Raw genomic sequence first — 10,048 nt, 5'->3', positions numbered from 1 at the left:
GCTATAAATGCTGTGCATTAAGTTTTGTGCTTCTGTACCAGCCCAAGGCAACCACAGCCCTTTAGCAGTAAAGATCTGTGTCTCCAAAGATGCCCCAGTAGCTCCCCATCTTCTTTTCTGCTGATTCACTGATTCACATGCTCTGTGCTGCTGTCACTTACTGAGCTTAGGGAGCCACTCACAATATACAGTACACATAGAATAGAAATGTCACAATATAAGGCTGTTTAGTAATTAATACAAACAATTACTACATGGCAGCACAGAAACCAGTGCAATTAGCATCAGAATTGAATAATCAGCAAACCTGTAGCATCAGCTTATATTACAGCCAGGGAAGCTCATTTTCTGCTGCTGGATAATTAGTGACGAGCCCTAAGCTTAGCTTCTCAACAGCCAATCAGAGCCCACTGAGCATGTGAGTGTCACAGACACTTTCCAAGATGGTGACCCCCTGTGACAAGTTTGAAGTCCTGGATCATTGCTGCTATTGACAAACTCAAACTTTAGCCTCGTGCAATAAGTTCACTATATCAAATATGGGCATATTCATTTTTAAGGTTTAGTTCTCCTTTAAGGAAGTAAGGGGCATAATCCTGTATATCAATGGGTGCACTTAAACCATCCGGCCACTAGGTAGCGCTGGTCACTTTATTTTGAAACAAAATCCTTGTTCCAGCTCTTTTACAGTGCGATTATTTGGGCTAAGAATGGGCTGAATTGATAAAACATGTATTTATTAGTAGCTGCAGTATTGATTTATAAATAGTTACAAAAAAAATAAATAAAACATGTCTATATATATATATATATTTACACACACAAAGAAATGTGATCTTCACAGCACGGTGCCCCTAGAACCCTGTATATTCACATCAATACGTCTGTCCTGTTTCCCGCTACCAAATGGAAATACGCGATGCGTCGTAGAATCCAAGATGGCTGTACATGGCTTTCATTCCCTATACGACATTCTGAAGCCAGGACAATACAAGGGTAACATGCAGAGCTTAGCACTGAGTGAGACAGAGAAAGACTTATTGAATAAGGATTGAATAAAATGTTCATATTTATATCCACCAAGTTCTGTGAAATTTATAGATCTATATATATACAGGTCTATGTACATCCCTCGCAAATTAGTCCCAAAATGAGAGAGAGCCATGATTCAGCCCTCGGCATCTCTTGGAACAGTCTATGCCAATGTTTTACTCTGATGCCAAGGTCATGTGATTCACCACCACCGCCAGGGTATCATTACGATTCCGCCATCCTGCCCGCGAGCAACGGGTTCCCCCCAATAGGCACAGTCCATGTAGTCCCTCGGCTTCCAAGGTTCAATTTAAAGTGCCAGTGCTCTGCCCGACCAACTCTAGCAGCCATTGTACCGTCAGTGGGCAACCACACGGAAGGAGAGCAGTTTCTCCGAGTGCAAGTTGTTGAGGGTGCGCAGGTCCGGGAGGCGCAGGAGCAGTTTGGTGAAGCGGGAGGTATCGTTTGGGCTGTTCTTCATGATGAGGGAACGTAGGGCCCGGATGAGAGTCTCTTGAAGCTGCTCCACTAAAGAGGAATTCTCCATCCCGGAGCGATCTGTACGGAGACATGAAGAGCATTAAATCATGTTCGAACAATAGGAATTTATACTAAACTTTTATATATGTATATACTGTATCTAACCCACTATTAACATTTGCTTAAAATCCTTGACTAATGGCACTGCTGCAAAGGCTCAAGCCAGCGTACAGCCAACTTTGAGGCCAAGGCACATGCAGGCAAGAGATAGCCCACAGCCTAGGAAATCCATGTGCATATTAGAAAGAAAACTACACTGACCTGCAGACACCAAGACAAGAGCAGTGAAGATGCCCAGCTCCTCCTGGCTCAGGCTGAGAGACGCCAGCTTTTCACTGAAGTCAAACATGGAGCCGAGAAGTTCCCCCATTCCCATGGCCTGCAGATCAGGGAGGGAGTAGGTGGCGCCACTGAGAAACCTCAAGGAACGTTCCCGAGCGTCAAACAGAGAGGCAAAGCGAACCATCAGCACCTGGAGGTGGAGAAGGGAATCAACGTCAGGGAGATGAGAAGAGGTGCAACTCAAATGAAGAGGGAGAGGCAAACGTACAGGAGAACAACAAAGAGTAATAGGGAAATGTATGAAGGGCCCACAAACCTACCTCAAAGGTGCCAGCCTTCAGCAGGGTGACCTGGTCATTCTGAGTGAGATCTTTGAAGCCTGGAATGTGACGGGCAAAATCCACGACTTCTCGTACAGCCGGGGTGAAACTGAGGGAGAAATCCTCCCACACCTCTTGCACAGAGCGAACGGGACCTCCCCGATGCAGAGCATTCATGGGGCACGCCTGCAGAGAAGGGGCACGGCCAATTAGTATGGACGCACTGCACAGAGTATCTACACACACTCTCATATACACACTCTTATATACACACACACTCTGATATACACACACTCTTATATACACACACACACTCTCATCTACACACACTCTCCTACACTGTCTCATACACACACTCTCACACACACACTCATACACACACTCTCTCATACACAGTCCATACACACACTTCCTCCTATTTATTTATTCTCACCCTCTTCTATTTCATCCTTAATGATGTATTTCTCACCTTTCCTACTTCTCTCCCCTTCCCTCTATATAAGCCTCTCCATCGGAATTCTCTCACACCTTACACAGACTATGGGATGAACATCGGTAACAGAAATAATAATAATGCAGGTAATATTCTTTGTTTTCTTACCAGCCGAATGTCATGGTTGCCATGGGATTCGTCACTGTCACGTGACCAGCATGATGGGGGGTGGTTCCCATGTTGATGGTCCCAGGAAGTCTTTTTGCTCAGTTTATCGTTGGCATAGACAAAGATCTGCCTGTGAGCCATAGCCACCTGACTAATCACTTCTTCATTGTGGTCTGGACTGGGGGACGTGGGTGGGGTGAGCTGCTGTGGGTACTGTGAGTAGGTCTCAGGCAGGGAGGTGGCTGCTGTGCCCATGAGAGGAGAGGAGGAAGGATGGAGCTGCTGTTGCTGCTGATGGGGTTGAAGTGGAACTGGACTGCGCCTTCCAAAATGGCCACTGGTGATGTGGTTCATAGCACTGTGCATCTCCGCCAGCATCCTCTGCTTCTCTCTCTTGGGGATTCGACCAAACCTCACAGCTAAAGGCAGAAAAGAGAGAGTTGTAGTTCTCACATAACAACAAGAACAAACGGCTGCTTACTGACATGGACCTTCAACGTCCCCACCCAGCAAGTCTACTCACCATCTCTAGACATTCCCACCGACAGGCACTTGCGGAAGCGACACTGCTGGCAGCGGTTCCTATTGATCCTCACTATGGAGCAAGTCTCGTTCTTCAGACACTTCTTGTACTGGATGTTCTGCTGGATACTGCGCCTGAAGAAGCCCTGCGACAAAGAGAGACATCATGGAGTTAGCCTGCATCTCGTTAAAGAACAACCTTGTTCCAGTAACCCATAGCAACCCATCAGCTGATGCATCTGATAATGCGACTCACCTTGCAGCCTTCACAAGCATGGACCCCGTAATGAAATCCAGAGGCCACATCTCCACAGACTTTGCACAGCAGGACCATACCATTCAGCTCTGCCAAAAAAGGGGGGGACAGAAGATTAAAACTCTACTCTTGAATCAATATGAAGTGCTGGTATCATGAAGTATCTATGGGAAGCTCACTTACTGGTGATGCTGCTGGAGGTTTTACTGGGGGACACTCTGCTTCCATCATCCAGAGCAACATGAAGCCCCCCTGGTGAAGCCGCAAGGCCGTAGGATGAGCGTGGAGAGGATTCACCCCCAGATCCAGAGGGGCTGCCACTATAGGAGTAGGAGGGTGAAGGTGGCAAGTAGTTGGGATAGTGGCTGATGCCGCTCTGGGGGCTCCCACTGGAGCAGTCGCTGTACAGGGACACGGGGCTGGTGCGATTGGGCGATGAGCCATTGGAGCCCACGTAGCTGATTACACCTCCTAAAGGACAGAGGAGAGAATGCGATCGAGTTTAGACACACGCCCATTGAATGCAATGCAACCAGGTAGTAGTTCAACTGTAACATTATCCCTCCTGTCACTGAGTATTCACCTTTCACTAGCAACCCTTTGCCCCAATGTGACAGGCCGAGTGCATTGCCCCACGTGAGCTGACACACGGCCATGACATGGGATCACTTTATAGCACTGGCCACAGAGTCAGCGGATCTCACAGGATCAAACAATCCGCACAGATCATTTCAGCACTCGTGTATATTTATATAATAAACAGTCATTTAACTGGCCGGCCGCTTATATTTATTGGATCCCCCGAGGTGCAGAGACAATGGCACGCGCCCCCCGCGTCATTCCCACTAACTGGGTCAAATGTATTTTCAGGGACGAGTTCCCTTTAACGTCTGGCAGGAGGGAGGGGCCTGTGTGAGACTGCAGTGCAGAAGCAGAATGGAGCATTGTGGGAAATGTACGCAGAACACGGGCAGGAGGGGGGGGAGGCACCCTAACATTTAATCTGGAACCCCAAGGGGAGGCTTCCATACAAAACAGCAGACTGCAGGCTTTGCACCTATTCCACCATTATATATATATATATATATATTATAGCAAACGGGATCTTGCTGAACTACAAGAACGTCAGCTCAGCAGCACCCACCTCTCCCCCCCTCTCGCTGCTGCTGCAGTCGCCCTCCCCCTTCAGTCCAATTTCCCAAAAAAGTCCTGAGGAGGGGGGATATTATTAGAAGGAGCAACAAACTCACCCTCCTCCACACTCCCCAGTGCCTCCATTTAAATTACAGCAAAATAGAATACTTAAAGGAGTTGTTCCCCTTTAAATCAACTGGTAGTATGATGTACAGAGGGAGATTCTTATTGGTTTTCATTTGTTATTATTTGTGGTTTTTGACTTATTTAGCTTTTTATTCAGCAGCTCTCCAGTTTGTAATTTCACAAATCTGGTTGCTAGGGTCCAAGTTCCCCTAGTAACCATGAATTGATATGAATCAGAGACTGGGGTATGAATAGGAGATTCAATAAAAAGTAGCAATAATAATTCGTTTGTAGCCTTACAGAGCATTTGTTTTTGTTTTTAGATGGGTCAGTGACCCCCATTTGAAAGCTGGAAAGACTCAGAAGAGGAAGGCAAAGAATTACAAAACTATAAATAAAAAATTGTGAAGACCAATTAAAAAAGTGCTAAGAGGTGGCCACTCTAGAATATATTAAATGTGAATCAGCCCTTTAACGACAGGATATCGTTCCACTAGATGATTGTGTTGACCTGAGTTGGCACTTTTCTCACGCCCCACACATCACGTTTCTGCAACTGTCGCCTCACGTGGCTCCTCCCCGCCCCTCCCACACACCTGACTCATGGCTACCCTACTAATGGAGGCCACGGGGCTAATTCCACAATGACATGTGGAGGGAGGAATGTGTTATTGTACGGGCAACTCCCATCCTCCCTAGTGCTGACAAGTGCTGAACTGCAACTCCCAGCATTACTTCAAACAATGTTGACTTTTTTCAGTTACTTTCTACTTGCGACTGGTTTTCTAATATTGAAGTTTCACCTTCTGATGTCTTTCTGAAGCAGCTCTGGGGGTCGCCGACCCTGTAAGCTGTTCTAAACTGATCCATTGGTTGTTTCATGACAGGCACCTGTATCCCAGTAACAAGACACAACACAAGTGTTTATCGGGGGCAATACCCTTATTCTTCTCTCTTTCCCCTGGCTGTACCCCAATGTTCCCCTTCTCTCACTATTACACTATCATTGAGTTGCACCATTGTGCCGTGCCCCTCTTCTCTTTAATATTCTACCCCCCTAACCCACAATTGCTCAGCAGAACTTTATATAACCTGGTGCTGCTGAGTGTAAGCAAGTCTGACCTCAGGTTACTTCCCCTCCCCCGTCTCACGCACACGCTACACGTGTTGTCACTGCACATGGACACCCAGGCCGCACCCATCTCATCCTCCTGTGGCCAATCAGAGGTGGCCGCTTGGTGACATCACCCTCCTCCCTTCACAGATGGCACCGCCTCTCCTATTAACCAGCTAAATGCCAAACCCTGAGTTAAAAACTAAATATAATACGAGAAATAAAGATATTGAATATAGAGGGAAGCGCCAATGTTTCAATCTGTAATTTCACAAATAAACATTTCTATACATTATTCATATATAAAACTCTTCACATTCAATGTATATCCAATGCATTAGGATTTCATCCCCTAATTGGGAACACAACACCTCCATTATTATTGGGGCGACTGACCCACTGACTCAGATATTTGGGGAGACCCCCTCCCACATCAAGCTCTGGGATTCATCCTGTGGGAACCCCTCTGCCAAGGAATCTAATTGGATGACGGTGGGAATAAAGACTGCAGAATGGTGGTGGGTGTGGCTTAATCAGCAATAAAGTCATCAAAGCAAGGGGGAGTGGCGAGTGCGGGAGCAGGAATGAAAACACGGTGCACATGGCTAGGGCGGTGGGACACGTGAGGAGGGACGGATATAACTCACACACAGCCTCCGTGACCTACTTTATCCGCTCCATGTGACTGCAAGCTCTGCAGGACAAACAATCGACTCGTGTTTTGGGAGGGAACCTCTGGCATCGACAGTTTAGAAAAACACAACAAGGCAATAGAAATATTATGTGGATTTACCCAATGGAAGAGCAGCATTGCTGTACAAATAGTCGCAGGCATTTCCCACAGTGCACAAAGCCTCTATTAATGGGGTGGGTCACCTTTCAGTTACATTTTAGTATGGCTAATTCTAAGCAACCTTTCAATTGGTCTGCAGTATTTATTTTGTATAGGTTTTAAAGATTTGCCTTCTTCTTCTGACTCTTCCTGGCTTTCAAAGGGGGGTCACTGACCCCTTCTCAATTGCGAATGCTCTGTAAGGCTACACATTCATTTTTATTGCTACATTTTAATTCCTCAACTTTCTATTCAGGCCTCTCCTATTCATATTCCAGCCTCTTATTCACATCAGTGCATGGTTGCTAGGGGAATTTGGATCCTAGCAACCAGACGGCTGAAATTACAAACTGGAGAGCTGCTGAATAAAAAGCTAAATAAGTCAAAAACCACAAATGATAAAAAAGGAAAACCAATTGCAAATTGTCTCAGAATATCCCTCTGTACATCACACTAACAGTTAATTTAAAGGTAAACAAGCCCTTTAAGCTGGACCATAAAGTAGGGGTGGAAGTCGCTGCCCCAGGCGTCTATAAGTCACAGACAGCACATACATTACACAGATGCCTCCCTTGGGCTATTGCTGAACTACAGCTCCCAGGAGCCCCAGCAGAGGCAGAGAGAAAGCGTTTCAATTGGTCTCTTTGTAGAAGAGCGAGGGTTAAGCAACGTCTCATTTTCCCATTCAATCTCTGTTTATATTTCCTACTAAACCCAGACAATTGTATCGTTAATGTTCCCCCCAAACAGCAGGAACCACAAGAAACCCCTAATTCTGCTCTTTCCATTAGACTGCAAGCTCTGCTGCCCAGCGCACACACAACGCACCCCCCTTACCGGTGTTGTTGGCACAAACCACAAGAAATCCCTAATTCTTATCTTTCCATTAGATTGCAAGCTCTGCTGCCCAGCGCACCCCCTTACCGGTGTTGTTGGCACAGTCCAGCGTAGTCATGTTTGGGGGTCCCAGGCTGGTGGGAGTCACGAGGTTTTGTCCTTCACACTGACCCCCAGCAGGAAATCCTTGCACAAAGGTTGTGGGGGGTTCAGGGCATTTGGGGAACAGAAATCCTGGTGTGTGTGGGGGGGAGAGACTGAGCAGACTCTAATAATAATAATAATAATAATAGAGAGCTGAGTGAGTGAGTGGATGAGTGAGTGGATGAGTAGATAAGTGGGAGCTCAGTAAGGCACGTCCTGTCTCCGCTCAGCGCTGGGATCTAATGTTCTTCTCACTGTCTCACCTCCCGGTCTCTATAGTCCGCTCCTGTCACTGCAGCACTTGCGCCTGCGCACAAACTCCCCGTCCTCCTCAGGCCCCGCACGAGGCAGCTCAAGCCCGCACCACGTGACCCCGGGAGAAGCCTCGTGCCCCAGTGACACACTTTTCTCGGCAGCCAAGAGTCACGCATGCGCAGGAGTCACTTCATGCTGCTGCTCCCTAGGCCCCTCCTCCGCACAAACATTGTTGACAAGCGAGTCGGGGAGAGACGGAGACATCTCGGGGCTGTTGTTTTTTTGTATCACAGCGAGAATGACACGTGACTGGGCAATGACAGAGGGACGCAGAGCAGACGCCAGTGCTGAAAGGGTTACGAGTGTCTCTGTGAGACCGCGGGGATTAGTGGGAGTCACGTGAGCGGCGGAACAGATTGAGCAGCACGAGCCCCTAGAGTCATTGGATAATCACTTACACGTGACCCGCTGTCGCCTCCGCGCTCTCTTCACTTCTCTACAGACCCGCATTGAGACATTTGCTGCTGCTACTGGGGGGGATTGTTCAGTTTCAGTCACTTTAATGGACCTTCCTTCCCTTTTTCCCCTCACACACCTGTGACCCCTCCCCTTTCCCCTCACACACCTGTGGCCCCTCCCCTTTCCCCTCACACACCTGTGGCCCCTCCTCTTTCCCCTCACAGAGCTGTGACCCCTCCCCTTTCCCCTCACAGACCTGTGGCCCCTCCCCTTTCCCCTCACAGAGCTGTGGCCCCTCCCCTTTCCCCTCACAGACCTGTGGCCCCTCTCACACAGCCCGGGGCCCCCCTGGACTCCCCATTACCCCCACAGCCCAGTCTGACCCTGTGCCACATACAGAGAAGGGGATCGTTTATAACACGAGGCAGATTAAGCCACAAACCTCTGAACTGGGGCGTTAATCAGTGTTGGACTGGGGGCTCAGTTTCCACCCACAAGCCCTTCAGCTCGGGTGCCCCAAAATCCTGTCGCCCCAACTGCCACTCCTCCCCACACAACTTATTCTTCTCTTGAGGGACAATCGCGGGTCTTTCCCTCTCTCTCCCGGTGTCACATTCCGACGACTTCTGGCGATTTCCAGTGAAAGTCCAATGTGCGCCACGCGTTTCTGTAGCCTCACGAGACATTGTGTGTGACATCACTTGTGCTTGTGACATCACTACTACATGTGACATCACTTGTGCCAATGTCATTTCCCATTGCGTCAGTCCCAGCAATTGTTTCAGTGGCATGTCCCGTGGCACTTCATCAGTCCTTGCTCCGATGGAGCTTACAATCAAACAACTATACACAGTCACATAGTTTGTGAGCAGAAGGCAATAAAGCGACATCCCTCTGTTGCTATAGTACATCTATACGGCAGTTGCCAGGGGAAGCAGACCCTGTGGCTGCAGAAGGGCCCAAGAAGTATAGGGGTCCCTAATTAATGATAAAAGTCAACATACAGTGAAACCTCAATGTTACACCCCCCCAGACTTTAAGTATCCCCTCATGTTACATTGTTGTTTTGTGGTCCCACCTATATATTATACACAATACATTTCCCTCACGTTACATTGTTGTTTTGTGGTCCCACCTATATATTACACACAATACATTTCCCTCACGTTACATTGTTGTTTTGTGGTCCCACCTATATATTATACACAATACATTTCCCTCATGTTACATTGTTGTTTGTGGTCCCACCTATATATTATACACAATACATTCCCCTCATGTTACATTGTTGTTTGTGGTCCCACCTATATATTATACACAATACATTCCCCTCATGTTACATTGTTGTTTGTGGTCCCACCTATATATTATACACAATACATTTCCCTCATGTTACATTGTTGTTTGTGGTCCCACCTATATATTATACACAATACATTTCCCTCATGTTACATTGTTGTTTGTGGTCCCACCTATATATTATACACAATACATTTCCCCTCATGTTACATTGTTGTTTTGTGGTCCCACCTATATATTATACACAATACATTTCCCTCATGTTACATTGTTGTTTGTGGTCCCACCTATATAT

At 47.3% G+C, this 10,048-nt stretch overlaps 1 protein-coding gene across 1 annotated transcript; it reads right to left on the bottom strand.

Moving 5' to 3' along the window:
- Positions 1–720: 720 nt before the first annotated feature.
- Positions 721–8,517, bottom strand: LOC108702483 (nuclear receptor subfamily 1 group D member 1). Its single transcript, XM_018237967.2, has 8 exons — positions 7,684–8,517; positions 3,737–4,024; positions 3,554–3,642; positions 3,299–3,443; positions 2,776–3,194; positions 2,175–2,360; positions 1,834–2,044; positions 721–1,590 (listed from the first exon to the last, which is right to left on the bottom strand). Exons 1-8 carry the CDS (start codon positions 7,712–7,714, stop codon positions 1,391–1,393), a joined length of 1,569 nt encoding a protein of 522 aa, XP_018093456.1. The 5' UTR covers positions 7,715–8,517; the 3' UTR covers positions 721–1,390.
- Between the last annotated feature and the right edge of the window lie 1,531 nt (positions 8,518–10,048).

This window comes from Xenopus laevis, chromosome 9_10S (genome assembly GCF_017654675.1).
Source record: "Xenopus laevis strain J_2021 chromosome 9_10S, Xenopus_laevis_v10.1, whole genome shotgun sequence".
Taxonomy (NCBI): Eukaryota; Metazoa; Chordata; class Amphibia; order Anura; family Pipidae; genus Xenopus; species Xenopus laevis.
This window is presented reverse-complemented; position numbering and strand designations above follow the sequence as displayed.

Bases quoted from the DNA above. Each gene is read 5' to 3' on its own strand.
- LOC108702483 (XM_018237967.2), bottom strand. From the start codon at position 7,714: ATGACTACGCTGGACTGTGCCAACAACACCG. The intron at 4,025-7,683 runs GTAAGGGGGTGC...TCTGTCCTTTAG, and splicing joins GGACTGTGCCAACAACACCG to GAGGTGTAATCAGCTACGTG. The intron at 1,591-1,833 runs GTCAGTGTAGTT...GTCTCCGTACAG, and splicing joins TCTTGTCTTGGTGTCTGCAG to ATCGCTCCGGGATGGAGAAT.